Source organism: Simochromis diagramma, unplaced genomic scaffold (genome assembly GCF_900408965.1).
Source record: "Simochromis diagramma unplaced genomic scaffold, fSimDia1.1 OVJJ01000802.1, whole genome shotgun sequence".
Classification (NCBI taxonomy): domain Eukaryota; kingdom Metazoa; phylum Chordata; class Actinopteri; order Cichliformes; family Cichlidae; genus Simochromis; species Simochromis diagramma.
Window position 1 is genome coordinate 18,957,447 of NW_024387492.1, and position 26,693 is coordinate 18,984,139.

The window sequence follows — 26,693 nt, forward strand, 5'->3', positions numbered from 1 at the left end:
CAGAGCAACAGAGAATGTAGGCTATTAAACTGCTATTTTTAAGCTAATTTTTTTTTTCTTGTCTATGAAATTGACAGATTAGCATTATAAAGATGTTGGGAAGTTGGTTTCTTTGCAACACTAATGGATTCTTTTTTGAGAAGAACAATTTTAATTAAGTTGTTTTTCAAATGATCCAGATTTGCCATAAAATGGGTTCTTCCTTTCCCTATCCAATTCCTCGCCACCTAGATTTCATAAACTTTGTCTTTTAGTTTTTGTATACTTGCTAACAGACACCTTGGTTCTTACCTTAACAGAAGAATGAGCCAAAGGAAGAACTCCTTACAGGGCCAGACTTTGTAAAAGGTGTTAGGTTTCTTTGTATTCCATGATTGTACAAGAGATATAGGGACAGGGCCATGGTACTCAGTGAACCCTGAACAGAAAATCTTTGGGTTACAGCAAATTCGGTAAGCACAGCGATGGTAGTGGACTGAACTCTGGCCCCAAATATCCAACCACCATCTGAACTGAAAAACCTATCAGCCAGTTGTGTTGTTTCACTGACACACAGACGCAAGTTGACATTTATCGTGGTTTCGGCTGATAGGTGTATGTCCTTGTTTTTTTGTATTGTAACAAGTCTGACTTGGGCTGACTGCAGTTATTCTCAGATGATGAGGGCAACCTGACTGCAACACTTCTCTTTCCAGTAAGGGACTCCACTTGAAGGGACTTGAAGACAGAAACTGACTGCAAGTGGTTCTGGTCCTGGCAACTACTGTTTTCCCTAGTGTGACTATAGTATTTGTTAACTGTAATGTGAATTAGAGTGGTATTTGTTCAACTCCTCCAGTGGGATCAGCTAGAGACACTGATCATTGCAGCCATCTGTGAGGTTGTGAATCCTTAAAATAAACTGAGTACAAGAATGCAAGCTATTCTTTATAATCTTTTTATAAAAGCTTTCAAGATCATTTCAATATATCTGTTTCCTCCCCTTCCTACTGTTGCAGATATGCACCATCTGGGAATCCCTATGCTATTGTATTGATATATCATAAAAGATCAGCAGAACCATCAGTGGCAAGCGTAATGTAATCCAACAGACAATGGGGTTTATGGTAGCTTTTAATCCAATCCTGAGTTATGTAAAGACCCAGAAGATATATAAAACTATAAATCTAAACTTCCATATCCACTCATACATATCAGACAAGTGTTATCAATATGTCTCTCTGGTGATAAAAACTCATCTGTGCTTTGAAAATGTTAGTTATTTCATTTCTTTTGTTGTTAAAACATCATTAAAACAGTCTATTGAGGAAATTAGACCATGTAGACATTATACAGCTAGAGAGAGAGGTAGAGGTCAGTTGCAGAGATCCTAAACTCAGAGTGACGGCTCTGAATGATCTGTGGGATAAACAGCACTCAGTCAAAGTTAGATTATGTTTAATTCACTATGTGCAGGTCAGAGAGAAACGAAGCAAGAAGAGATCAAAAGATTTTAGAAATGAGAAGTTGAGAAGAAAAATTGAAAGTGCTTTTGAAGTAGGATAGTTTTGAGTTAGAATACTGCCCATGCAACCTTGACCCAGATTGAGGTAAAATAAATCTGTAAAACACGCTTGCAAACGAGGCCCAATTACTGAATCATCTCTCCCTTTATCCCCCCGTCCTCCCTTCTCTGTTTTACACTCCATTCCTTTATTCTCCTCCATTTCTTTTCTTTAAAGTTTTTTCTCACATCCCAGTCCCTTGTATTTCTGTCCTTGTTCAGGCCATCCATCTTATCTACAGTGACCCAGTATCTCCTTCTGTTTCAGGATGTGTACTCCAAGTCCACTCCACTCCATGGCCTTGTTCTTTGTATTCCCTGTCGGTAGCCTTTCATCGCTCTGCCCTGCAGCTATCTGCAGAGCCCAAGAGAGACCATAAGAAATAAGGCCACAGTTTAAAACATCTTATTGCTTCTATACCAAGTGAACCTTGTTTGCTCAATGGCCCTGTGTTAATTTCAGAAAACAAGATAAATGCGATGTCCTCACTTTGGAAAGGTTTTTGCTGCGTTTCCTTTGGGAATTACGAGTGTGTTCAGACAAATTAATAAAGGCTTAAGATAAACCTGCGGAGCTGCATTTAGTTAATTTCTAAAGATAAAATCTTTGGCCTGAACACAGCACGTGTTAACATTTCAAAGAATCAGGGTGTTTTACTGGGTTCTATTGGGAGTATTTTGGAAATGAAATGTTTGAGATCATTTTTATCTCACTAAATCTCAAAAGAAAATCTGAACATCAGGTTGAAATCACTCACTGTCTGGTTGGGTATGTTCAGTACGTGTTAACATGGTAATCATAAAATAGGAACAGATCTGAATATACCGGTGTGTAGCTCTTTATTTGTTTTCTTCTTTCCACTCTTTGTTTGCTTTTTGTTTCTGTCACACCCTCGCTTCACCTTCCCTTTATGCTGGACTTTTTTTCTTCTTTTGGCAGCATGTAGAGTTTCCATAGTTACTCCCCCATCTACCATTTCAGCTAGGGAACAATACCAGTACCTACTGGGGGAAAAGTGTTATCCTTTTCCCCTGGAGAATTTGTACCCAGTGGCAGACAGAACTGCAAATTGAAAGTAAACCCTAGAGGGAACCAATTGAAATACCAATGATGCATTCAGTAGCTCTAACATTAGTTTCATGGCTGTAAGTAAAGTAAAAAAAAAAAAAGCTTTTCTTTTTTCACTTTAACATTTAAAACCTGAAACTAAAATCTGCGTATCTGCTTGTCGTGGATCATTATGGTGTGTAGAGACCAAAGTTTAAATAGAGATGTTGCAAATTCATTACAGAAAAATCTAATTTATGAAAGGTCATAAGAGGTGATCACATGTCTCATCCTCTGAATGACAAGCCACCAGGAACAAAGGACGATGGAAGGTTTTGAAGGCCGTCAGAGAATGTAAAGGAATAATTCATCAACGTGAGAAATTTTGTCTTGATGTCCAGCTGATTTATCTTCAAAAGGCACTTGAAGGTGGATCAGCTTGCTTGCAATATCCAATAAATCAACAGTTCCTCATACAGAGTCAAAGGCTGGCCCGGCCTTCCTCTCCGACCCCCCGTGACCTTTAGTTTGTACATCAACTCATTGATTGCTACTAACCAAGTGGAAAATGCTGCTAAGATCCAAATGATTTTTTTTTCCGGTTGATCTGCTGCAGATTGGGGCGTGTTAGGGCAGGACTGCAGCCAGATGGACAGAGACACAATTGTCCCTGAAATGAGCTTTAAATATTTGAGAAGGTGAAGAGGTGCATCACTGAGAAGGCTGGGGTAGTGCTCCTCTAAACTAGTTTTTGCATTTGACATGATTATTTTTTCCCTTTTTGGTGCTTCTGATTTGTTCTGCGTGCTTAATTCAATTTTTTGTAGTTAATGTTGTTTTTATATTTAAGAAAAAGGGAAAGGGAATACGCTAAGCACATAACAGTCTTTAAGAAATAGATTACTCATATTTTCATTTCTTAGAATAGCATGACTCATCGTCTACCTTTGCAGCGTGCCCCTTAATTAACACTGAGTTACTGAATCGAGATATTATAAGGTGGGTAGTGATGAAAGGGTTTTGGGAAAGAATAACTTTATTTGTGCTGTGTAAGTAACTAGAAAATATCGTTATGTTTAACTGGATTTTATCTACAAGATTGATGTAAGTGGTAGGAACTCACAAACACACTTTTTGCAGATGACCCTGTTGCATATCTTATTAAATCTGGCCCAGATATCTGCATCCGTCTTAAAACCACTACATCGATTGGGTTTTAATCCAAATATAGAGTACACAGAAATGTACTATGTTCACACTGGCACGTGTGCAAGCCAAAATACTTTAACCTAATGCAATGAGTTTTGTTTGCATGTGCATGTCTCTGTGTATAGTGCAGAATACAGTGTGTAGTATTTAGTTGCTGTGCTTTAGCAACCGACAACATATAACTGCGCTGTACCAACTAAACTAATTTCCCTTTTCCTCTGACACTTTCTCTAACTTTTTTACACACAGGCACACACACACAAACGCACACATGCACACACACACACTGGTTTCCCAGTCGTTATCTGCTTTGGCCAGTAAGTCCCATAGCTCTTCTATTAACATTCAGACTGATAAAGCCCTTGCAAATCACTCCCACTGCACTGCATACTGACTGGCCTTAATGGGATGAGGCATTGTGTAAATGTGTGTCGGTGTGTGTGTGTGTGTGTATGTGTTAGGTTTTGCTGAGGTATCTGGATCCGTGCTCCACCCTGAAATTAGCTGCTCATTCCTCTCTACAGGCATCATGGTGATGATTGCTTCCCACACACACGCACACCTCTGATTGGCAGTAAGGCATTTAAAAAGTGCTCGAATCTGCATCACCATTCCAACAAAAGACTTGGTTAAAATGACAAGTGGCAAAGAAATCATGCTGAAATGTTAAGTGGTACCTCTGAACAGGTATTTATATGTGAGGTCTGACACCGTGGGATGAATTTATGGGAAAATGTGAATCTTTTTGCCTTTTTCAGACTGAATCAAAGAGCTGTATACATCTCTGAAGTGGCTCCCCCACCACAGCCCTCTGCATTAGAAAACGGAGCAACTTGTGGGGAAGTGTTTGCTTTCCAGGCGAACTGCTCCTAAAAGCAATGTCATCATCTTCATGACGTTGCAAAGTTAAAACTAACCCTCGTTCCGTTTCCTTATCTCAGAGAGGAAAGTATTTTCGAAAAAACTGTCAGCTTGAGGCAAATTTGCTCCTTCAGCTCTTGGCTCTGGGACTGAAGCTATCAATCCTGAGCTCTTTGGGTCTTGGAGTTTGATTAATAGGTCTGCATTTGAGAACGGCTCTATTAGTGCAGCCTAGTGAGGGTGTCACACTGGGTGACCCTGTAGTGCCACTCTGTCATGGAGCCCTTTCTTCTCGATGCGATAGGAAAATTAACTTGTTAATCCAGAGCATGTCTGGAAATTCTTTGCTTAGCAGAGACTGATGAACAATATCTAAAGCAGCTAGCTCATATTTTAATTTAGAGCTACAAGAGTGCTGGAAGAGTGCTAAGTGCTGAATGTCATCAGCATAGCAGCAGCAGAGAAACCAGTAAACAACCAAGATCAAGAGGTTGAGGGTAATAAGAAGCAAGAAAAATAAGTGTAAGAAAATACAAATTCTCTCATGCCCAAATTCCCTGCTGTGTCACATATTCACTGGATTCAAATGCAGTGTATTTGAAGCACTTTGGGCTGCTCTGCCCTTTTTACTACACAAAGGCTAACTCCAGGTACAAGTCTTGCCGTTAGCAGTTTTCCACATATAAAAGGAGATTAAATAAAGATTTAAAAAGACAATAAAGAACCAGGCAAACGTCGAAACTTGCTGGTTTAACTGTTCAGCTGATACCCGTCCATTTACGTCGAGTAATTATGGATTATGGTCGGCTACTTAGCTCTGTGCCGCGTGTGAACAGCAGTCACCATGACTCATGATCTCTCCCTGATATAAAGAGGAAAATAAACTCACCGTGTCCGTCTCTCTGTGTCATGTCACCCACTGTGTGCACAGAGATGTACTTAGACCAACACAGCTGTTCCTGCTGTGCCTCACAATTAACATTATAGCAGTTTAATAGCACTACTTTAACTGAGTGCAACATTAAATGCAGAAAAGGCTGGCTAATTGGAGTGAATTAGAAATGAACTATGAGAAAGAGGCCAATCAGTACTGATCTTTTTGAGACAATACAAACAGCAGTGTGTTCAGTTAATATCAAACAGTGTCGATGAGAATGCTGGATAAATCTCAGCATATGGCAATAGGCTGTAGGGTGGCACTGCAGTGCAGGGAGTTGTCGCCTCACAGCAAGATGGTTAGTGATGGTAATGCCAGGGACAGGGAGAGATTAAGGCAGCTGTGGTGACCCCTAAAGGCAGCAGGTAGAAGAAGAAGAGTTTAAGTTTCAGTATCGGCATTGCTATGTGACTAAATTAATAAGTGTAGTGCAATGAGCTCTTTTAGTGTAGTTTCATTCCTGCAGCTGTCATCTAAAGTTTTAGGGTCGTATGCATCTGGATGAGCAAATGACAGCACCTCTGTTTTGGCCTCAGTTATTAATACACACAGATATATGCAGCAGCAATGCACTCTCACAAAGCACGTTTTTAAAACAAAGAAAAGGCTAGCGTTCGGGATGTACAGAGATTTCTTTAAAGAACAAGCTACACAAAGCCAGACATCCATTCTCAGTGCAGCTCTCCTCAGTTGTAACCTGAGGCGGTGGAAGGCAGCCATGATTTAAGGGCTCTAATTAAGTTGCTAACTGTGAATCTATCGCAATTCACATTTTCTCTTTGGCCGTAGGGAAAGTACGATAGATTTTAAGATGCAGAGGAAGAGATGTACAGCAAAGGAAATCGAGAGGAAAAGGAGAGGTAAGAGAGGTCGTGGCAAAGATGAGATGGAGGACAGTGAAAGGCTTTCCAGAGAAAACAACAAAGAGAACTGGGCCAAAGTATTGGCCTCACCCAGCTACAGAGTACAAATGAATTGGAGTGCTTCCTGACATAATTTTAGAGGAGCGTGAGAGGGCACTGCCTGGTGTGACATGCTAATTTATGGAGATGTATTGCTTTTTCTGTTTTTCCAGGTTATAGCTTGGCACCACAGAATTAAAACCTCTGTTTTTTGGCTCTGCAGAATTCACTGGAGGGTTAGAAAACTAGCAGGCTATGATTTGTTGTTTTGCAGCTGGCCAGGAAATAGCTGTGGGCGTTAGAGGTTGAATGATAAGAGCATTGGACAAGACACCAAGAGGATGGGAACATGTCCTCCAATGCAGACTATTTGAATTCACAGTGGCATCGTTTTGTAATGACTTGTTTTCTGGGCTGAGGCTTTGGATCTTTATTTGTTGCATGCAACCCTTGAGCCCCTAGCTATCCCCATAGTGAACTTAAATGTAGTGAACTAAGTTGGTCTTGAAGCATATATAATGTAATGCACGACAATGCTCCGGAGTCTTTGGGGTAGGGAGGTTAAGGACGTTAGCATGATTAGCACCAAAGGCAGCAAAATGGTCAAAACCAGAACTAGACTTTCAAGACACACATTGTGTATTTTTGAAGGTAAGAATTTGTTTGTTGGAAAACTGCAGAGTGCACCTTTGAGGTTATGTTTAGCTTTAGATTGAGTTGGAAAGTGGACAAAAGTGAAGTTTTTTTTTCTTACCTGAGAAAAATAATAACAGTCTGGCCACATTTAGTTGACGTTCTTTCACTTCTGGATATAATCAGAACTGGAACCACAAACATCATAAACCTTTTCAGAGCGGACTCTTTCTCCTGGCAGTCTTTCCAAACAACCCGTACTTGTTTTTTGCCTTTCTAATGGTATCATCATGAGCTAACTGAGGCCTGTAGAGTCTGTGTAGCACTTGGGTTTTTTGTAAAAAAAAAAAAATTTTTTGCATGGGTTGAATTTGCTGGAAAGTCCACTCCCGGGAATGTTTTGGCATTGTGTTAACACACACCTGAATGCTGCAGACCAGCAAACAGCAAAAATGTGCTCACATTTGCTGATAATCAGATAATCAAGTACAGTGGTACCTCGCTATAACGATTTTTTGTGTGTGCAATTTTGCATGCTGTTTTTTTTTTGTTTTGTTTTGTTTTTTTTACTGTGCATTGTGTTCTGCGTCCTGATTGGACTGAATGATTAATAGTCAAATGTACGTAGTGTGATATAATCTGTTCTGTTTAACAGAGAGATATTACTGGGATTAAATTCTGCATGGCATAATATCTGCCCCTTAATGAATATAAAAGGGGAAATGTGAGGCAAGGAAATTAATTTAAAAAAGAGTTCCTGTTAAACAAACAAACTGCATCCTATCACTCCTATCAGAGGTGGATCATGTTGGCTCATCTTCTTAACTTATAATGAAAGTTCAATATCGGCTTTAATACGCGGATGTAAGCCTCATATAATCTCTGAAAGTCCTCTAGTTCTAGGTCACAGTAGCAAATTGATTAACATTTACAGCTTGGTTTTTAAAGAGAATAACCAAACGTTTTTCAGTGTGCTGCACTCTAATATTACTGTTTGGTATAAAGCGTGGCTCATCGGCACAACATTTTATCAAAAGCCAGCATGTCGATGAGAAGTGAGAAGCACCGCTGTGACTGTTCGAGAACTGAATTCAATAAACCGAGACTTTATATTCATCCAGAGTTTAATATGAACCTTCATACCCCTCGCTGTTGTGGAAATGAAGCCCACTGAGATCACAAAAAAATGAAAAACAGGCAACAGGGAGAACTCGGTTATCATTTTGGATTAGACATCATGGGTGAAAATTTTCTGCAAATTAGGACGAAAGCCAGCTGAGGCGGAACTTTGACCAGTTGTACAACGTTTTTATAATATTGCACTTTATGTATTGTAGTGCAAAGACTGCATAAACTAAATAATGTGTTTCAAAGATTAGAGCTAATAAGTCCTATTACATGCCATGTGAGAAATGGGATGTAGAGCATGCTGTTGTCAACAGGGCCCTGGAAACTGAACCACTAGGACATTTGCATCAGTAGTCAAATACAACAGTAGACTCAAATAGTCTAAGACAGATGCATTGTTCTGTATGCCAATGGATGGATGGAGGCCAGTTTCCAGTCCCAGTACAGGAGGGGACTGGTTTCTATCAGAATAGCGATAACAAAGTGTTCCTCCACAGGTTAATTTAGTCCAAAATGGAGCAGAGCCGGGTCTCTGACCCCAAATTATTGAGTTTATGAGCATTAATACATCATTTCATCCACGCATTTGTTCACACTGAACTGTTTCTGCAAGCAGCCAACAGCAAAGAGTCAGCCTTTAGCCCCATTCACACAAAATTAGTCTCACCAGGAGAACACATGTGCTTTAGGAAATAAATCACATGTCTATGCTCACATAGGACAAGCAGCTCTGTGTTTTACTTGACGGCAACATCTTTGGTCCCTAGCTACAGAGCTAGCATTAATATTAATAGACTGTTAAGCATCTCATCTATCTCACCACCCTTCGAGATTTCACTCTTCTAATGGATGTGACCTGGATCTCGCTGTTGATAGGTCTCCATGTTGTTTGGCTACAACAGCACAAAATGCTGTCCAAACTTTCTTTTGTAATTACCAGAGCAGCCTCTTTTGTGTAAGAAAAAGCCAGGAGAAAAACATTTAAAAATAAAGTTTGCAAAAGGGAAAAGGTCATCCAAAACAGCCTCATGTTAATTTGCACCTTAATTTAGTATCTGGCTAAATGTGGAGGGTAATTTTCAGTGCAATTATGATTATTTTTTAATTATGGCACCGATTACCTTCACAATTATTACGAATTATTTGAATTCCCCAGGTAAAGACTACCACTACCTGATCTCTTACAGTGTTTAATCACATAAATACAGTTTCTGGATTGTTTTTGGAAACCCACGAAGATTTGCTCACAAAAACCAACAGGAACAGATTTGTAGAACTTACCAAAACAGTCCTACAGTTTTATTGTCTTTTCTTCAAGCCAAGAGCACCCAGAGTAATCACATTGCTCTGGGTGCTCACAAGAATCAATGTGAACGTCTGTGAAGCAGATTTTTCACCATCATTTCACCCAGTGCAAATTTGTTTCAGTAGCTGTTTTTAAAACTGAACACAGAGACTAAAACTGTTTCTTTGAAACTGGTAGTAAAATGCTTTTTAGTACTCTAAAGTTGGACATTTTAACACGAGAGTCTGAGGATTTCTTAGAGTCAACGTCAAGTGGCCGTTAGAGGAACCACACGTTAGCTTTATTTTTTAGCCCTGAAGCTTTGTTTCTAACATGCATCGCATGCTTTGCTAAGAATGAAAGAAGTGAGATTATTCATCCAAACACAGAACTGATTCAGTAATTTAAGCATAGTGTTATATTCATGGCATTTGTTAATTGTACTGCACAAAAAAAGGGCGTAAGTACTGAAATGTGTGATTAATCAAATCAGCAGTCAAATTAATTTCACTTTGATCTGTAACAAATTGAAGTGATTTCCGTGTCTTCTTTATATTAGGGGACAAGTTTCAGAGCTTTAATCTCCAGCTGTCACCTTAGAACTAAACAGCTGCACAGAGAGCACGTTCAGCGATAAAATAATTAACTTGAACAAAAATGTTGGTTTTACCACTCTGTGCACTAAATCACCAGGTTATTTTTACATCATAATTTGATAACTTTTTTGATTGGGAATGGTGGCGCTCACAGGGATCTTTCTGAAATGCCCCTTTTTATGTGGGCACACCCAGAGCCTGAAGCAGAAAGCCCTTCTTAACAAAGAAAGTTGAAAGGCATCGTTGGGGGTTTTAGGTTTTGTCTGGCTCTCTTTTGTTTTAGACTCCCTAACATGGATTTGGTGCTTCTTGCAGCGGGGCTTTAGGGGGATTGAGGCGGACAGGGGCGAGCTGGAAAGGTGTGCGTTGTCTCTCAATCCCACCCATACAAGCAAAAGGATTTACTGTTCATCACAGGGTTTATAAAGGGACTAAAAATATGGATAGACAGATCAAAACTACGGTTGAATGAGAGGCGGCGGAGATGAAGGAATAGTGTTTGACTAAAATGTAGCTTAAAAACTTAATCCAAAATATATGTGTGTGTTTATACGCAATCTTAGCCGTGTGACAGTGCCAATTAAATTTTTGCTGGGAGCTGACCCCCAAATTAATCAGGGTGTGCAGTGATGGGATGTTTTCTCACCATTCCTGCTTTCTGACACTTGCCAGACTCTGTGTTTGCTGCCTGATGCGGCAGTGGTCGTCCCTGTGTTTGGTTGACTTGATTAAATCTGTGGTGTAATGGGAAACAAATTATGGCTTATGCAACATGATGAGTTGAAGAAGGGGGGCATAATTAGTATGTTCATCCACCTCTTTAAAGAGATGTGTGGGTTTGTCTCTATGTGTGTGTGTGTGTGTGTGTTTGTGCAGCACATCTCCCAATCCACACTCCGTCTCCTCCCCCTTCTTCTCATTTGTTGGATGTCTCCTCGGCTTCAGTGTGTGTGTGTGTGTTTTTGTGTAGTACATGTGTCCATATGTAGTTGCTGTAGGGCCGACATCCCGGTGTGTGCTTGACAGTGTAGTGAATAGTTCATATGTATTCATGAGTAGTTACTTCAGGCACCACCACCAGAGTCATCAGTCCTTGGTCTGAAAGTGATCTGTCAGTGGCTGTAATGATCCAGCACACACACTTACATGCACACACTCCCAGTTGCAAGGTCTTCTGTCCTTGTCAAGCACGCCAAGGTTGGTAACTCTCACATATGGCCCGAGAGCAGACGCACCTTTTTTTTGTTTCCTGGCAGAGAACAGGCTCCAACAAGTTTCCTTTTGACTGACAGGTAAACTCAAAGAATGATGTGCTGCCAGGTGAAGACTGTGGGAAAAACAGACATGTGCATAAATATAACAAACGGAGTGTAACGTTTGGTTTAATTTTAGTGTCATTAACATACCCTGCTCTTTATCTATTTAAGGAATCTATTTGTAAATGCCTTCAGAGTGAAAATCGGTTGAATAGTAATTACTTTTAAAAATAAGATCAAACTTTCAGGAACTGTTTAGCAGTCTTCAGATTTTTAAGGAGTTTGGTTTCTAAGTAAGAGTTTCAAGATGGCTTTTTAAAGACTTTCTGCCTGTTTAGTGGGAATGGGTGTTGTAAGTTTGTGGGTATGTGCCCAAGTTAAAAGTTTAATTATGTTACTCATTTGTTCTGATTTGCATTATTTTTGTCATGCATTTGTTCGTCATTCATCCATCCATTTTCTGTCACTTATCTGAATCCGGATCACGGGGGCAGCAGTCTAAGCCCATACCTCCCGCTCCTTAGTGACCTCATCCAGCTCTTTTGGGAGTGGATACCAAGGCGTTCCCAAGCCAGCCAGGAAATGTAATCGCTGTAGTTGTTCAAGAGTGAGGGAGCGGGAGATTGACATATGGATTAGTTCAGCATCAGCAGTGATTTGCACGCTATACCAGTCTGGTGTGGTGCAGCAGAACCAAGCATGAAAACTAAGCTGTCAGTCTATGTTCTTACGCTCACCTATAGCCATGAGCTCTGGGCGGTGACCAGAAGAATGAGTCTGTGGATACGAATGCAAGCGGTGGAAATTAGCTTCTTCTGTAGGGTGTCTGGGCTCTATCTTAGAGTATGAGGAGCTTAGTTATTTGGGAGAGGCGCTACTCCTCCATATCAAAAACATCCAATTGAGGTGGTTTGGACATTTGGCTAGGAAGCCTCCCGGGGCACCTCTGAGGTGAGGTATTTCTGGCATGTCCTAAAAAAATATTCCATACAGTGAAAATCGAAAAATGTCACACTTATTATTGTTTTTGCGTTTAACATACATTTCTGTCTCCTTCTGCTTCTGTGTTTGTGCAGTGGTATTGGTAGGAACTGGCCATGGGCATCGGGTGGTAGCAGCATCCTGGCAGAGTATGGCACCCTGCATCTGGAGTTTATGCACCTCAGCAGACTCTCAGGAAATCCAGAGTTTGCTCAGAAGGTAACAGACACAGAGACTTTTAAAAGATGTTTTTTTGTAATAAAAAAATATCTAAGCAATGAAATATACCAGTCCAGAGTCCAGATAAAGATGCGTATGCAAGAGTATTAGTTCTTTATTACATAAAGAAAAACAAAAATCCTAAACCGGAGATATACAGTTCACATTAATTGATATCAATTACATCTTAGTATTGTTGTGTATAGATATTTACTAAAATTAGCCTGCTAACTAGCTAGTCCCTTGTATAATAAAATATAATGTGCATATTTTGCAACTTTTGAGAATTTTAAGAAATATTTATGTTCTTTTTTCTTTCTTTTAATATTAGGTAATGAACATCCGTAAAGTACTCAATCGCCTGGAAAAACCTCAGGGGCTATACCCCAACTACCTGAATCCCAACAGTGGACAGTGGGGCCAACGTAAGTCCTGATTCCCAGTTTCACAACCTGTATTTTGTTCTTTCTTCCCTTTTTATTTGTATTGCTTACATGTATTCTAATACTGCTTTAAAGATTTGTATAGTACTTTTCAAAAACAGTGTTACAAAATGCTTTACAAAAAGAAATAATCCACACAATAAAATATAGTTATACAGCAGGGAAAAAGTAATAAGAGAAGATGAAAGCTCAAAGGATAATTTATGAGGGAGGGGGAGCTCAAGCACCAATTAAACCTCTGTGGACGTTATTTTCTGGGATAAATCCAGTCAGCCATTCAGAGGACTATTTAACGTCTACATTTGAAATCTTTTCACGCTATTGCAAAGGCTTAAAATTAAGCTAATTCCTGCTATTCACCAATTAACTTTTAACCGCTGAATACTCTCACTAGGTAAAAGTTCAAAAATGATGTGGTAGACGTCTATATTGGGTACTTTTAAAAACATATGTGACACTACATGCAACAAATGATGCAAACTTTAAATGCATTTTCCTAAAATTTGAGAACTTATAGATTAACATGCAAAAAATAGATATGATTATTTTCGATGAATTTTGAACTAGTTAAACTGTGGGTTTGTTGAATTATTGTGGTTTGTTTGCAATGCAAAAAGATGAATACTCACATGTGAGCCCATTCGTAAATTAGTTAACTTCTATTTAAATCACCACCAAGTTTATACTAAAGCTATCGACTGATTACAGTCCACACAGCGTTGTTGCCACAGGTTAAAAAGATGGAAAAGTCAGCATTGCCAGTTTGGCTGACCAGTCAGGCCATACCGCCACGCATGTGTGGTTCACTGATCCGAGAGGTGTGCTGTACGAGGATCTGAGGCAAAATGGTGCACTGTGTATTTGCAGTTTACATATCAGAAGCTGTGCAATAAACTACATTTTTTGGATATAGTTATGAGAGAGCTTTATATAAAGTCAACGTAAGATAACAAACTTTGGGAATCCAAGTTGTTTTGATTGCATCATTGAGAAGATGTTTTATGCACATCCAGGATTCTTGCTCCATATTTTTGGCCGTCGTTAGATCTTTCTTTTTATTTTGTTTGTTTGAAGTACCTACTTAAGAGAGTGAAAGTGCACAAGCATATCCTTTGTTTTTTTTTATGTAGAATTCATTGCTGCAGCCAGGGCTAGTACAAAAGTGACTGTCTTATACTGATTTATAGGTTTAGTGTCTTTTAGACTTATTGGTCACTAATTAGCTAACATACACTATTGTAGGTCCATTAGCAGCACCACAGTGCTGTCACGTTCTTTATAGGCACAAGATGATGCTAAACATGCTCTAAACTTGAACTTTAGATGCTTCTTAAACCCAGTTTCACAAACAGTATTAGATCTGTGAGAGTTTTTGAGAGTAGGCATCCATGGTTTCAAATAGCCTCGATACATGTAGTGTTTTATGTCCACTTTAAAGTTCCTGCCTACTCACCAGATGCTACAGTCAGAGTGTGCCAGATGTTTCACAGATGGCATAACTGCATCCAAATCAAATTTACCACTCGCATGAACTGTTTGCGTTTGTTTGTCTTGACACAATAAAAAGGCAGTAACGTTTCAGTCCCAGGTTTCCTGCTGGCTAAGCATCACCAATCACAGCCAACACCCTTCACATGTTGAACTCTTTCTTTCTTTCTCATTTGGGGATTTAGCTGCCCCCAGTTCTTCCATTAAAGCTTATTTGAGATATGAGTGTTTAGAAGGCTGCTTTGAGTACTCTGGGCCATCCTTAACATGTGGCGGATAAAAACTGTGTTAATCTTCTCGGGTTCGTTCACTGATTAATGAGAAAGTAAACATCTCCTCTGTGTGCTGTAATGCTCGACCCTTGAACTTGTCGTTTTCTTGCTAGTTTATGCCTTTGCTTTGGACAATAATTTTTATGCGTAATACTAAAGTACGTTAATCAAGCGTTCCTGTTGTGTTTGCACCTTTTAAGATTTATCTCGGGCACAAATGCAAGACTGAGTCATAACTTCCTCCACAGAATAAAGGTGAAATGGATCAGTGTGTAATTAAAATGAAAATCGTGGGTTGAAATCTTTGAGTTAATAATTAGCGAGACTTTGAGTCTGGTATCAGAAATATTAATAAAATTTGCATTTATCACTTGAAGAATGTCAGCAAGGTTAGATCGTTTTTATCCACAATGACAATGACACACTAATGCATGCAAATTACAGCTCGTCTAGATTACTGCAGTGTACTTTGTGTCGATCTTTTAAAGAAAAGAGATCTACACCTGCAATTTGGACTGACTAAAACCAAGAGATACCATCTTATTGTAGTCATTACTCTGTCTTCAGCTCAGATTGACACTTTGAAAGGGTGGCAATTATTTTTTCTAATTTTCTGTGAACTTACCACCATTTATTGTGCATTAATGATCCTTTACCATAATTTTAGATAACTTCTCTTTAAACCGTGCCAGAGGACGAATGTCCCCTCCCCTCCTGATCTGGGCCTGAGTATACTTAACATGCCCCCCCTCTCTTTCTTTCATGCACTTTGCTGTTTAATTGAGGCTCTTTTTGACAGAACTGACAAACTTTCCTCTTAAACGTTGGCTTATAGATTTGCTTATTACTTACTGCATTCATTAGTGTTTTGTGCTTAGGTTGGGTATACAGAAGACTATTAATATGACTCTTAACCTGAAGCATGCTCTGCTTTATTGTCATTTTTGGTTCCAATGGGGACCATAATTTACTAAATGGACATGGTGTTGGTTTCAGTGAGGCTTGAAACTCACAATTGAAACCTTGAGTTCATCAGCAACGTGGATTTTACGGTCCGTTGACGCCAAAGTCACGAACACGAAGGTTTGGCTCAAATTACTCACATGAAAGCAACGAAAGCAAACCCTGAGAAAAGAAGCATCACAATAAACAGTGAAAATAACTGCTGCTGGTAGCGCTTTTACTTTGTAACCATTTTAAATTCGGAGTATTGAGAAACTTGGGCTTTATGTTATCTTAAGGATCTGCACTTTCGCCGTAACAATTGTCACTTTCATAACTTTCATTCAGATTATTTCACTTTCTTTGTTTTTTGTTTTATCTGTCTACTTATGTCTTACCCAGTTGTGTTTATCTTAAATGATCCCTATGCAAATGAGATTTAATTAAAGTTTACCAAATGAAAGTTCTGTATAAATATTATGGAGCTCTGTTAACAGTGACTGAAGATAAAGAGTGCTAATATTTGTCCGTTAAACAAAGTTGATATATGCTGTTTCAGTAGTTAAACAGGCTGACAGAATGATCCAATATTAGTTTAAATTAGCTTAATAAAAATGTGTTAAGTTGTACTGCTTGTAGCTGTTGTGGAGCTTTTGTTAGGCCAGGGACACTCAGGAAGCTGGAATGAGTCATGCAGAATTACCTATGCAGTAATCTTGATATAGACGATTAATACATGTTGACGCATTGTCCCCCAGTCCCGAAGTTTGTTCCAGAGCGGGGTATCTTTAAACTAATTTGCCACGCCTCTCCCTTAGTCTATTAGATAACCCTGACACCACTCTGTGACACATTTTCCTAAGTCCAGATAGGAAAGATGTCAGTTGGGGCTCAGATTAAGAGACTAATCTCCAAGGTCTTTGAATGACTTGGACACTTCTAAGGTCATGCCGAAATGGAGAGGCCCACTCTAAAGAGAAAATCCTTTACACAAGCAGCAGAGGAAGTGTTTCTGCAGATGGGCCTAAAGTGGAATATCCTCTTCCTGTTCTCTTTCTTTCTCCTCACTGTGTCATCACACTTTCCATTTGAACCTTGACTTTCTTTAAATTATTGAAACCCACTATTTACCCGTGTCACTGTCAGGTATTTTCATACTCACTCCAAGGCACGTCTTTAACATCTCCGGTGCTGCACAGGTCCGCACGCTCGTGCTTCTGACAAGGCGCAGGTAACAGGGTGTAATTTTAAAGCCATTATCGGACTCGTCACACCGTGCGACTGAACAGGTAATGATAATAATGATAGAGACGTGGAGCTGGAGGAAGAGGAAATAATGGAAGTCTTGATCACAAAGAGAGAGGAGAAAGGACAAGAACATAAAGAAAGGTGTATAATGTGGAGGTGATGTAACTTATAGTTTGGGAGAGGAACCCAGCACTAAAAGCCTCTCCTTTCTAACAGCACTTGTCATACGTTGGAGGAAACTGCCAGCTGGGTACATATAATTAAAGTGACACTGACAAGCGGAAAGAGTGGGCCTGCATATCAAAATCAGTTTTTCAGCCTGTTCTTAAAGTTGGTTTAAGTGGGGTTGACCACTAGAGAGCAGAAACCAGTGGCTTAATAAATTTATTATAGTGATTTAAATTAGAAGGTGGATGCCAGGTTCTTGAAGCTACAGAGACAGACACATGTCCAAACAACATTTAGTCACCTTATTACAAAAATGCCCACATGGAGGGCAAACAGGGGTTACAAGGGGAGATTGTTATTCTCCCAGATTCATATCTTCTCACTTGCTCTCTGTTAAATCCTGTATTTGTTAAGTCCTCACATATATCAGCATGAATCATCAGGCCCCATCATGCCTTAAAGACCTCATAGCATCATGTTATCCCAGCAGAGGACTTTGCTGTCAAGCTACAGGCTGACATGTTCCTAGAGTTTCTAAAAGTAGAATGGGAGCCTTCAGCTTTCAGGCAACCAGCTCCTTCTTTAGTTTCTGGAGACATTCCTTCTGGTTTTATAAGATTAGGCGTAAAACTTTGCTTGTTTTTATAAAGTTTGTAGTTAGGGCTGGGTTAGGTAAGCCTGAACAATCCTTTAGTTATGGTGCTAGAGGCTCAGACTGCTGGGAGGTTCCCATGATGCACTTCAATAACCTCTTTTCACTCCCGATGTGTTTACATGCCACTACTGTATCTCTCTCATACCTTGCAGAGTTTTTTTGGCTTGTTTGTTTGCTTTTTTCAGTTTTAACAGGCATCTGCCCCTCTCTGACTCTGGTTCTGCTGGAGGTCTCTTCCTTTTGAAACGTCATCTTCTCCAAACATCACCTTTGTAATCATAGGGGACTGTCTGGCTAATATTGCAGGATCTTAACCTCACAGCATAAAGCATCTTAAGGCAACAGTTGAATTTACTGTACTACCTTCCAGATTATTTTTACCAGGTTTGTTTAGCCAAAAGAAAAGGGATTATTGGAATGCATGGAGTATTGGACTGTGTGCAAACACATGCTTCGTCACAGCCGCTCAAGCAGTCAGCAGAGACAGATTAAACCAGTGTGAGACTGGAGAAAAGTTTTGATCAGGTGCCCTTTTATGAGCATTTATCTTAAATATCCATGGCTTCAAACAAATCTAAAAAATTGTCAGGTTACTGCCAAACAGTTTCTTCTGATATGTTGCATATCTAGAAAATTCTTAGTCATCATGCTGCATTTTGACCAAATTTAGTCACAACTGTGGAGCCCCAGGAGTTAAACACAACATGGGGAGCGGCACCAAAATTGCCCTTTAGCCTGCTGCGTTTTCATTTCAGCTGCCTGCCAAGAACTGCAAAGATTAGGCAAATTAGCGTAATAAAGGATTAGAAAGTGACTTTGCTTGAAACATTGTTTTGCATACACAATACAAGAAGGATCATGCGCTTTGTAATTTATTGCAGTTAGACTGTGGAGTGTGAGTTGATAGGTAGCAGTCACACACAGAGAAGGGAAAGAAGACTGAAATTACTTTAAAAACTGTTTTTTCTTTTTTCCACTTTTAATTCTTTGTGAGTATTTTACATTTAAAATAAACTATTATTCAATTTTACATTATGATAGTGCCATGTTTGCAACACCTAAAATCTGATACAGGTCTTTTGATTTCCACAGCAAAACAAATTAGAAATCCTTTAATCGACTTTTATTAATGTTTTTTTTTTCCTTTCTTTTTTTCACTGATATGCGTTCAGCCTTTATTAGAGTTCTGTCAGGTATTGTTTTTTACCACCTACTATTTTATTAAAGGGGATGTTAGTATCTGTAGTATCCTAAATCTGAATCTGCACCTGTGGTTTACTTGCTTTTATTATGTGATGGGCTGAAAAACCACTGAGAGCACATCCACGATTATAATGGTTGGCATTTAGCTGACACTCTTAACCAGAGCCAGCTACTATGATTTCATCCAAGTATTTTATGCAAATGATGACATACTCAATTAGAATAGAAACTGGAAGTTCAAACAAAAGAAGGAAAAATCGTCGCTTTTATGCTCGTCTTAGATTTTTTTCATCTAGACAGAAATTATGCAACAGTGATGGGGAAGGCATTTGTTGAATAAATTATAACTCGGGGATCTCTGCTGCTTAACGCTGTCTGAAAAAATATCTCCACACCGCAGCTCTCCAGAAAGGCTCTCTCTTTTACATATTGTGATTTGAAGTGTTTGTATTTTATCCAAACAGCTGTGGCAGTGACTTGTGATGATTAAGTCATAGTTTCCATCCTCTCTCTGTTTATAAAATATTAAAAAAATGTTTGCACAAATTTATTCCAATCGCACAGCTGTAATGCCGTTTGGCAGACTGCTGATGGTCTGTTTGAAGCGTGTGTCATCTCTCCTGATTGGCTGGTGCTGCTGTTCCTGTTTTTTGTTATTGAACTTGAGGAAGGCCAGGTACCGTTATCAGAAACAAACTGTGTTCGGCTCCGTCCTCCTTTTTGCCTCACTTTAACATTATCACAGCTGACATTTAATCTCTGCACACCACAAACAACCTCAGACTCTGTTAATGATGCATGCATATGGATGAGGCTTTGCTGACCATCAGCAGGACGAATGCAAAAATGCTGCTCGGCTTGCTCAGCTCTGTGAAGGCTCACCAATAAAAAATAGCACGCACACACATTCAGAGTGCTGTTGTTTATCTTGGATCACCGGTATGCCACATACACCGTGTCATGTGAGGATGATCTTTGGATGGCAGTGTGATCTAACCCAGAAGACAGATGGGGAGGCCTGTTTGTTTCTGTGTGTCTAAGTGAGTTTCACTCCTTTCTTTATCTGTGTGTTGCAGATCACGTGTCCGTGGGTGGCCTGGGTGACAGTTTCTATGAGTACCTGCTCAAGGCCTGGCTGATGTCTGACAAGACTGATGAGGAAGGCAAGAAGATGTACTACGATGCCCTGCAGGTACACACACTCACACACACACAATGACACGCTTTTCAAAATGAGCTGAGGCGACTTTGACTGTTTGTGATTGAGGGGAGAAAAAAAAAGAAGTATTCAGAGTTTCAATCACAGACTTCACTGGAACTGCAGCAGGTATTAAAATGTGCTATCAGTCAAGTGATAGTGGATCTCTTTATAAACAGATATCTGCAGGAACGTTTTACTTTCTAGTTTGGCGTTTTTTTGTGTATTTGCGATTTAGGTGACCACATCGCAGCAAACCAAACGTGACACAAACTGTGTGTTTGTGTGAGTAACACCACTAATGCTGAGAGGTGATCTTTTTTTTTTTTGAAATACATATATTTGGCACATAAATGACAAATATACAATAGTTTATCCAACTAAATTTCCAAGTCTCCTTACAATCATATTCCTTTTTTTTTCTATCCAAATAACTGTTAAGAGAGTTACCTGTTAAATCAACTGTGTTTTTGTCTCTTTATTATAATAATAGTAACAAGAGCAAAATAAATATCTGTAACCTCTAAATAAAACCTCTGAGAATTACCTTTCAAAGTTTTGTCCTTGTTGTTCAGTTGTTGCTCTAAAAGTGTCTGTCCTGCTTTGGTAACTTTTGTAAACTCGAGCCAATCAAAATGTGGAACATTGTCTCATTATGTGGTACGAAGGGACGGGGGATGAAAACGAGGTGCAGTCTCACATAAACTGGGACACATCATCAACCTTCTGTATTTGTAAAGAATGAGCAGCAGATGTAATGGGAAGGTTTGGCCCAGATATCGCTTATTTGTGGAAAAAAATTGCCATAGCGGCCAGAGGCCAAGTCAGCAAACAAGCCTGTGGGTTTCCGGACCGAGTGATTTTGATAATCACTCAATCATTTTTCAGGCAAAATGTCAAAAATACTGTCCAGGTTCATCCTTTAACTTTTGGGATTTGCTGCCTTTTTCTGAATATTTGGGGTTTCTTTCTTTCTTTCTTTCTTTCTTTCTTTCTTTCTTTCTTTCTTTCTTTCTTTTTTTTTACAATTAACTATACAATTGTAAGATTTTGTGTTACAATAGTGCATGTTCATACAAAAGCTTAGGATAATGAGGTTGGTGTATACAGGTAATGCTGCTCAATATGCTCAGTTACAAACATCTGTTTGTGAGGGCAGCCAAACTGTTTGGGAGGAGCTAAACTGCTTGTTTAAAACATGGAATGAACTGAGGGCCTGCACCAGGGCCCAGTATAAGATAAATAAGGATTATTTTGAATAGTGAATCACGCAAAGCTGCTCTAGTAGTGTCCAAAAGTATAAATAAGTCTGTGTAGTACTAAATAAATTTTAGAAAGTATTAGTCGTGATTCTATTTTCCAGTCTTTATCATGTGTTAGCACTTAGAGAGTAATGCAGACAGTATTGTGTATCTGCTTTGTATTTTATTGCTAATATATGGGGAATCCCGAGGTAACCTCTGGAAGGCTGTGAGTGTATTACATATACAGCCAGTGACCTCTCATTTGAGGCTGTTCTTGCTGAACTGACAGCATAAGGGTCTGTTTACAGATGGTGAACTGTGTGGATTTACTCTGGGGTTTTGCATCCTCCGTGCACCCTCTGAGTCATAATAAATGGTTGTTGGGTAATAGCGGAAAACAAGCATGAGGCCATCTTTTGATATTGAAAAGTGGCCTTTTTGTTGTATTTATTTCTGTCTAGCTTTGAAGCTTTGCAAGTGTTACTTGTTGCCTCTGTAGTTTTATGCTAAAATATGCTATTTCACAGATTTAATTTTAGTCTAAAGTGGAGAGTTTTGTGATTTTTATCTCAAGTAATATAATCTTCAGGAGCTTGATACAGAGTTTGAGCAGATGGAAGGATGACACAGCTGACAGGACTACTGCTGAATAACAAAAGACACATCTACAGTAACAACAGCACTCGTAAACCCAAAGGATAGATGACACACACGCACAGACAGACACACGGAGACAGCTTTTCTCTGTTAGAACAAATTGTCAACTTAAGTTGAGGTGACAAGCGACGGGTCTCAGCTGGAGAAAGCTGATTGTCCGTCTGTCTTTCTGTGGCACACTGGGAGCGAATATATTACACAGCGACTAAAATACAGACTTAAACACGCTGAGATAGTTTACCCATAATCCCTCTTGATCTTTGAGGATTATGGGCATTCTTGTTTTATTTGTCAAGGAGAGGCTCGGGAGGAGAGAAGCAGCAGGAGGTCTATCAAAGTCACAACAAAACAGAAAAAGGAATAACTTTTACTTTTTGTACAATTTGTGCTCCTTAAAGGGTCTGTAAATAGAAAAATACAAGGTTTTTCATTTTGGAGCACTACTTATCCATTAGAGATAACAACTGGAACCAGCACAAATCAGTAACTCTTAAGATGATTTAGTTTTAGTTTTTCAATCATATCTAGCAATCTAGTCTTTGGTGATGAAGGTAAATCACAGCCACAAGCATTTCTATATTTCCCAATGGGATTGACATGTTTTCTTATCTGCAGATATCTGCTGAGACTGAGTATAAGGAGGAAATTATTATCACATATTATGACTAGAAAGAAATGTTTGTGCACAGCTTCAAGCATATGTTTTCTCATGTGCTCAGGGGTCATCCCAGATCTCTGGCGGTATCAATTGTAGCCTTGTTATAACAGTTTCAGTCTAATACAATTGATTTTCCCAAGGGGCCACATGAGAGACTGGGACTGTTGTTGAAGGCGACATGAATAAGATGAACTCTCTTATGCTCAGTGTGAATTTTATCCCTTTAGAAGCTTATTGGTCTATAGAGATAAATCGGTATAAAGAAATCAGATAGTTATTGGGCATACCTAAAAGCTCAAAGTGGATTTTTGTTGTTCAGTGATTCAAATTAAAGCAGGTGAAGCTATGAAGATTCCGATTTGCCGCACTGGCATCCACCTGTCAGTCAAATAAGCCATTAATAATGAATAAATTCAATCCATGATATTATTTAAGCATATTACCATGGTCACTTTATAGAGTCTTAGGTGATCCTGCAGTTTAGGCACATCTGTGTTGACTATTAATGTTCTCTTCCTCATCTTTAAGGTGCGACAACAGTCACATATTTTAACCAAAGCTAACACGTTTGTAATCTGCGTTTCTTTCAGGCAATAGAAACCAACCTGATGAGGAAGTCAACCAATGGGCTGACCTACATAGCGGAGTGGAAGGGGGGGCTTCTGGAGCATAAGATGGGCCACCTGACCTGTTTTGCAGGCGGCATGATCGCTCTGGGTGCTGATGGGGCGCCCGGTGACAAGACGGGCCACCAGATGGAGCAGGCAGCGGAGATCGCTCGCACCTGTCACGAGTCTTATGCCAGGACAAGTAAACAGACACTCCACTTCATCTTTTTGCCCCACTTCTGATTTGGTTTGTTAAGCGTAGATGCATTTCATTGTAGAAGTGAATCTGTTGACATAAATGGTAAATGGCCTGTATAGCGCTTTACTAGTCCCTAAGGACCCCAAAGCACTTTACACATCCAGTCATCCACACATTGGTGATGGCAAGCTACATTGTAGCCACAGCCACTGACAGAGGCGAGGCTGCCGGACACTGGCGCCACCAGGCCCTCTGACCACCACCAGTAGGCAACGGGTGAAGTGTCTTGCCCAAGGACACAACAACCGAGACTGTCCAAGCAGGGGCTCGAACCAGCAACCTTCCGATTACAAGGCGAACTCCCAACTCTTGAGCCACGATCGCCCCATAACGTGTAGATTTCTGAATATGGCTCAATCTAAACGGTTACTACTCTCCAAATTATCTTTCATGTCAGGTTTTTGAATGCTGTCCATGCACTGTTCATTTTTTTTAATCAAGACACTCAAATTAGTGCTTACTGAGGGGAAAGTGCTTTTAGACTCATTTAAAATTCTCATTTTTAATCAATGCCATATTTTAAGAGGATGCAGTTTTTTCCCTTTTTCCTCTTAATTCAGATATTTGTATTTATCTCCCTCATTTAAATGCATCCTTAGGTCGTGTTCTGAGTCATCGTGATTTGAATGCAGTTCTGGAGAAACTTCACCGCTAGCAGTTGAATAGCATTATTCTTTTCAGTGACCACTGACCTCTAAGTTAGTGGTGTTGCTCTGCACAGCATCTACATATATTACTTATTTACTTACTTACATATTAGTTTACTTTATGTATATGGATAAATAATAAAAACAAAGTGAAAGGGAAGAAAATCAGGCATGTTCACTATTCTGTAAGCCTTACATCATGTGGTTTTCTATACATGTGCAAACATGCAAAACATATAAATATGCTGAAAAACACGGTTCTGTTCTTCATCTCTGAACATTTTCTTGTCTTGTTCTTGTCTTTTGCAGCTTTGAAACTCGGACCAGAGGCATTCCGTTTCGATGGCGGCGTTGAGGCCATCGCCACCCGCCAGAACGAGAAGTATTTCATCCTCCGTCCTGAGGTCATTGAGACCTACATGTACATGTGGAGGTTTACCCATGATCCCAAATACAGAGAGTGGGGCTGGGAGGCTGTACAGGTAAAATATCTATCTATGAAAACGAAGATTGTGTTAATTTGAGAAAAACTGGAGACAAAATTATGAAAGGAAAAGGAAAGTTTTTCTATTTAAAAATCCATAAATTGCCTGTAAAAACAAAAACAAAAAAACCTCACACAAGGTCACTCATGATTTAGTGAATAATCCTCCCTAAGGTTCAGTGATTTATGTCACCAGTCACCGATGGCCTTCTTTGTCTCCCTCTCCCTCCGTGCTGTCCATTCTCCATCACCGTCTCTCATTCAGGCCTTGGAGCAGCACTGTAGAGTCGAAGGAGGCTACAGCGGTGTCAGAGATGTCTACGCTTCATCTCCAAACTACGACGACGTGCAGCAGAGCTTCTACTTGGCCGAGACGCTCAAGTAAGACACAAACTGAACACCCTTCACTTCTGTCCTCTTATGATTGTGCTGTCATTGCATTTTATGGTGCGACTGGGACCCTGCAGCCCCGAACTGACAGAGATGTCAAGCCCCACACAGACACACACAGGTTGTCATTCATTCACACTAAGCTCCAGAGAAGAGTGTCACACACTTACTGAAATTGAGGGACTTTTGTAGCTGTACAAAATAAGCAAAGTACATTTTAGGCCCAAAATTACAAGCTACTGCCAGACGGAAAAAATATTAGGTTCACAAATGAGGCAGAAATAGAGGGGAAAGTGTTTAAAGCAGAATCTTTAGGTCTTTTTGCTTTTAGCAGATAGTTTAATGTGGATTTCTTAGAATGTGGGACAGAGGGAAAGAGGGACAACTTGAAGTGTTAAAAAAAAAGTTGGACTCAAACTGTGAACAGTGGGATTACATAGCTGTTGCTGTTATACCTGGACAGCCCAACATTGTAACCAGAGTATCTACAGGTCCTTAAAACACATTTAGTATCAAATTGTCCTAATGTTGTTTTCACTGTTTATGTTTTTACAGATTTTAGTCAAAATGTGACTATATTAACCTCCTGTGCATACTGTAGATCATGCATTGTTATAAATGTGCTGTTTTCAGAATAGGCCAGAACCCAATTCACAGTGAAATTCAGAGGTCAGAGGCAGAGAGAAAAGCCGTGAATCACAGTTAACCTAGTTATAGTATAAACCAAAGATTTAGCCTTCTGTATTTAATGAATATGAAGTAGAGGGATATCAGCTGTAAGGATTTTACTTATTTATTAATAAATAACTACAAAGAAGTACTAAGAAATATGTACAAAGGAAGACTGCAGTACAGGGTTAAAAATAAAATGCAACACAGTACAAACCTTAATTCTCTCAGCAGTAGGCTATAAAAAAGAGCTTTCTTCTTCTATTGCCCCAGACTGTGCAACTCAGTAAAATGCACTGTCATTCCTATAACAATTAAACCAGATGATTTCTTATAGATTGGTTATGTTTAATCAAAAAAAGTGCATTTTTTGGCATAAAAGATGACATGAAGGAGAACCAAAGTGACTTACCAGTGGCAAAGATCTTGCTGTACTGCTGTAACACCAGTAGCATCTACAAGCTTAAGCCTCATTTATACGCTGTTGTGGACAGACAGCTGGAGATATAAACAACCTCAAGGCCTCATTTCTGTTATTCTTTTTAAAGTCCAATTCAAGTCCACTCCCTCATGCACATGCATAGTTTTCATTCTGCCTGAAATATTTGTCAAAGCGGAGCTAAATTGAAGAATTTGGAGTTAAACAGCAGAGCTGGTTACGTGGGATGAATTTACATTTTAAAAAAAAGCCAAAACAAACAAGAAATATTGTGTCTAGAGAAAAGCTGTAAGACATCTGTCATCTCTCATTTAGCCCTAAATATTTAGTAGCTTGTAATTTCAGGACTCAAAAAAGCTTCCTTTTGGTTAGTTTTCTTTGTCAGAAGTGGGATGCGGTCAACGCCAAAGGCTTAATGTGGAT

General features: G+C 39.5%; 1 protein-coding gene across 1 annotated transcript in view; it reads left to right on the plus strand.

Moving 5' to 3' along the window:
* man1a1 (mannosidase, alpha, class 1A, member 1) overlaps positions 1-26,693 on the plus strand; it is a 152,308-nt gene that overhangs the window by 114,205 nt on the left and 11,410 nt on the right. The window contains exons 6-11 of the mRNA XM_040018055.1: positions 12,475-12,598; positions 12,930-13,023; positions 20,094-20,209; positions 23,365-23,584; positions 24,598-24,770; positions 25,038-25,153. Of these exons, the coding sequence (XP_039873989.1) occupies positions 12,475-12,598; positions 12,930-13,023; positions 20,094-20,209; positions 23,365-23,584; positions 24,598-24,770; positions 25,038-25,153 (843 nt within the window). The remainder of the gene's footprint in view (positions 1-12,474; positions 12,599-12,929; positions 13,024-20,093; positions 20,210-23,364; positions 23,585-24,597; positions 24,771-25,037; positions 25,154-26,693) is intronic.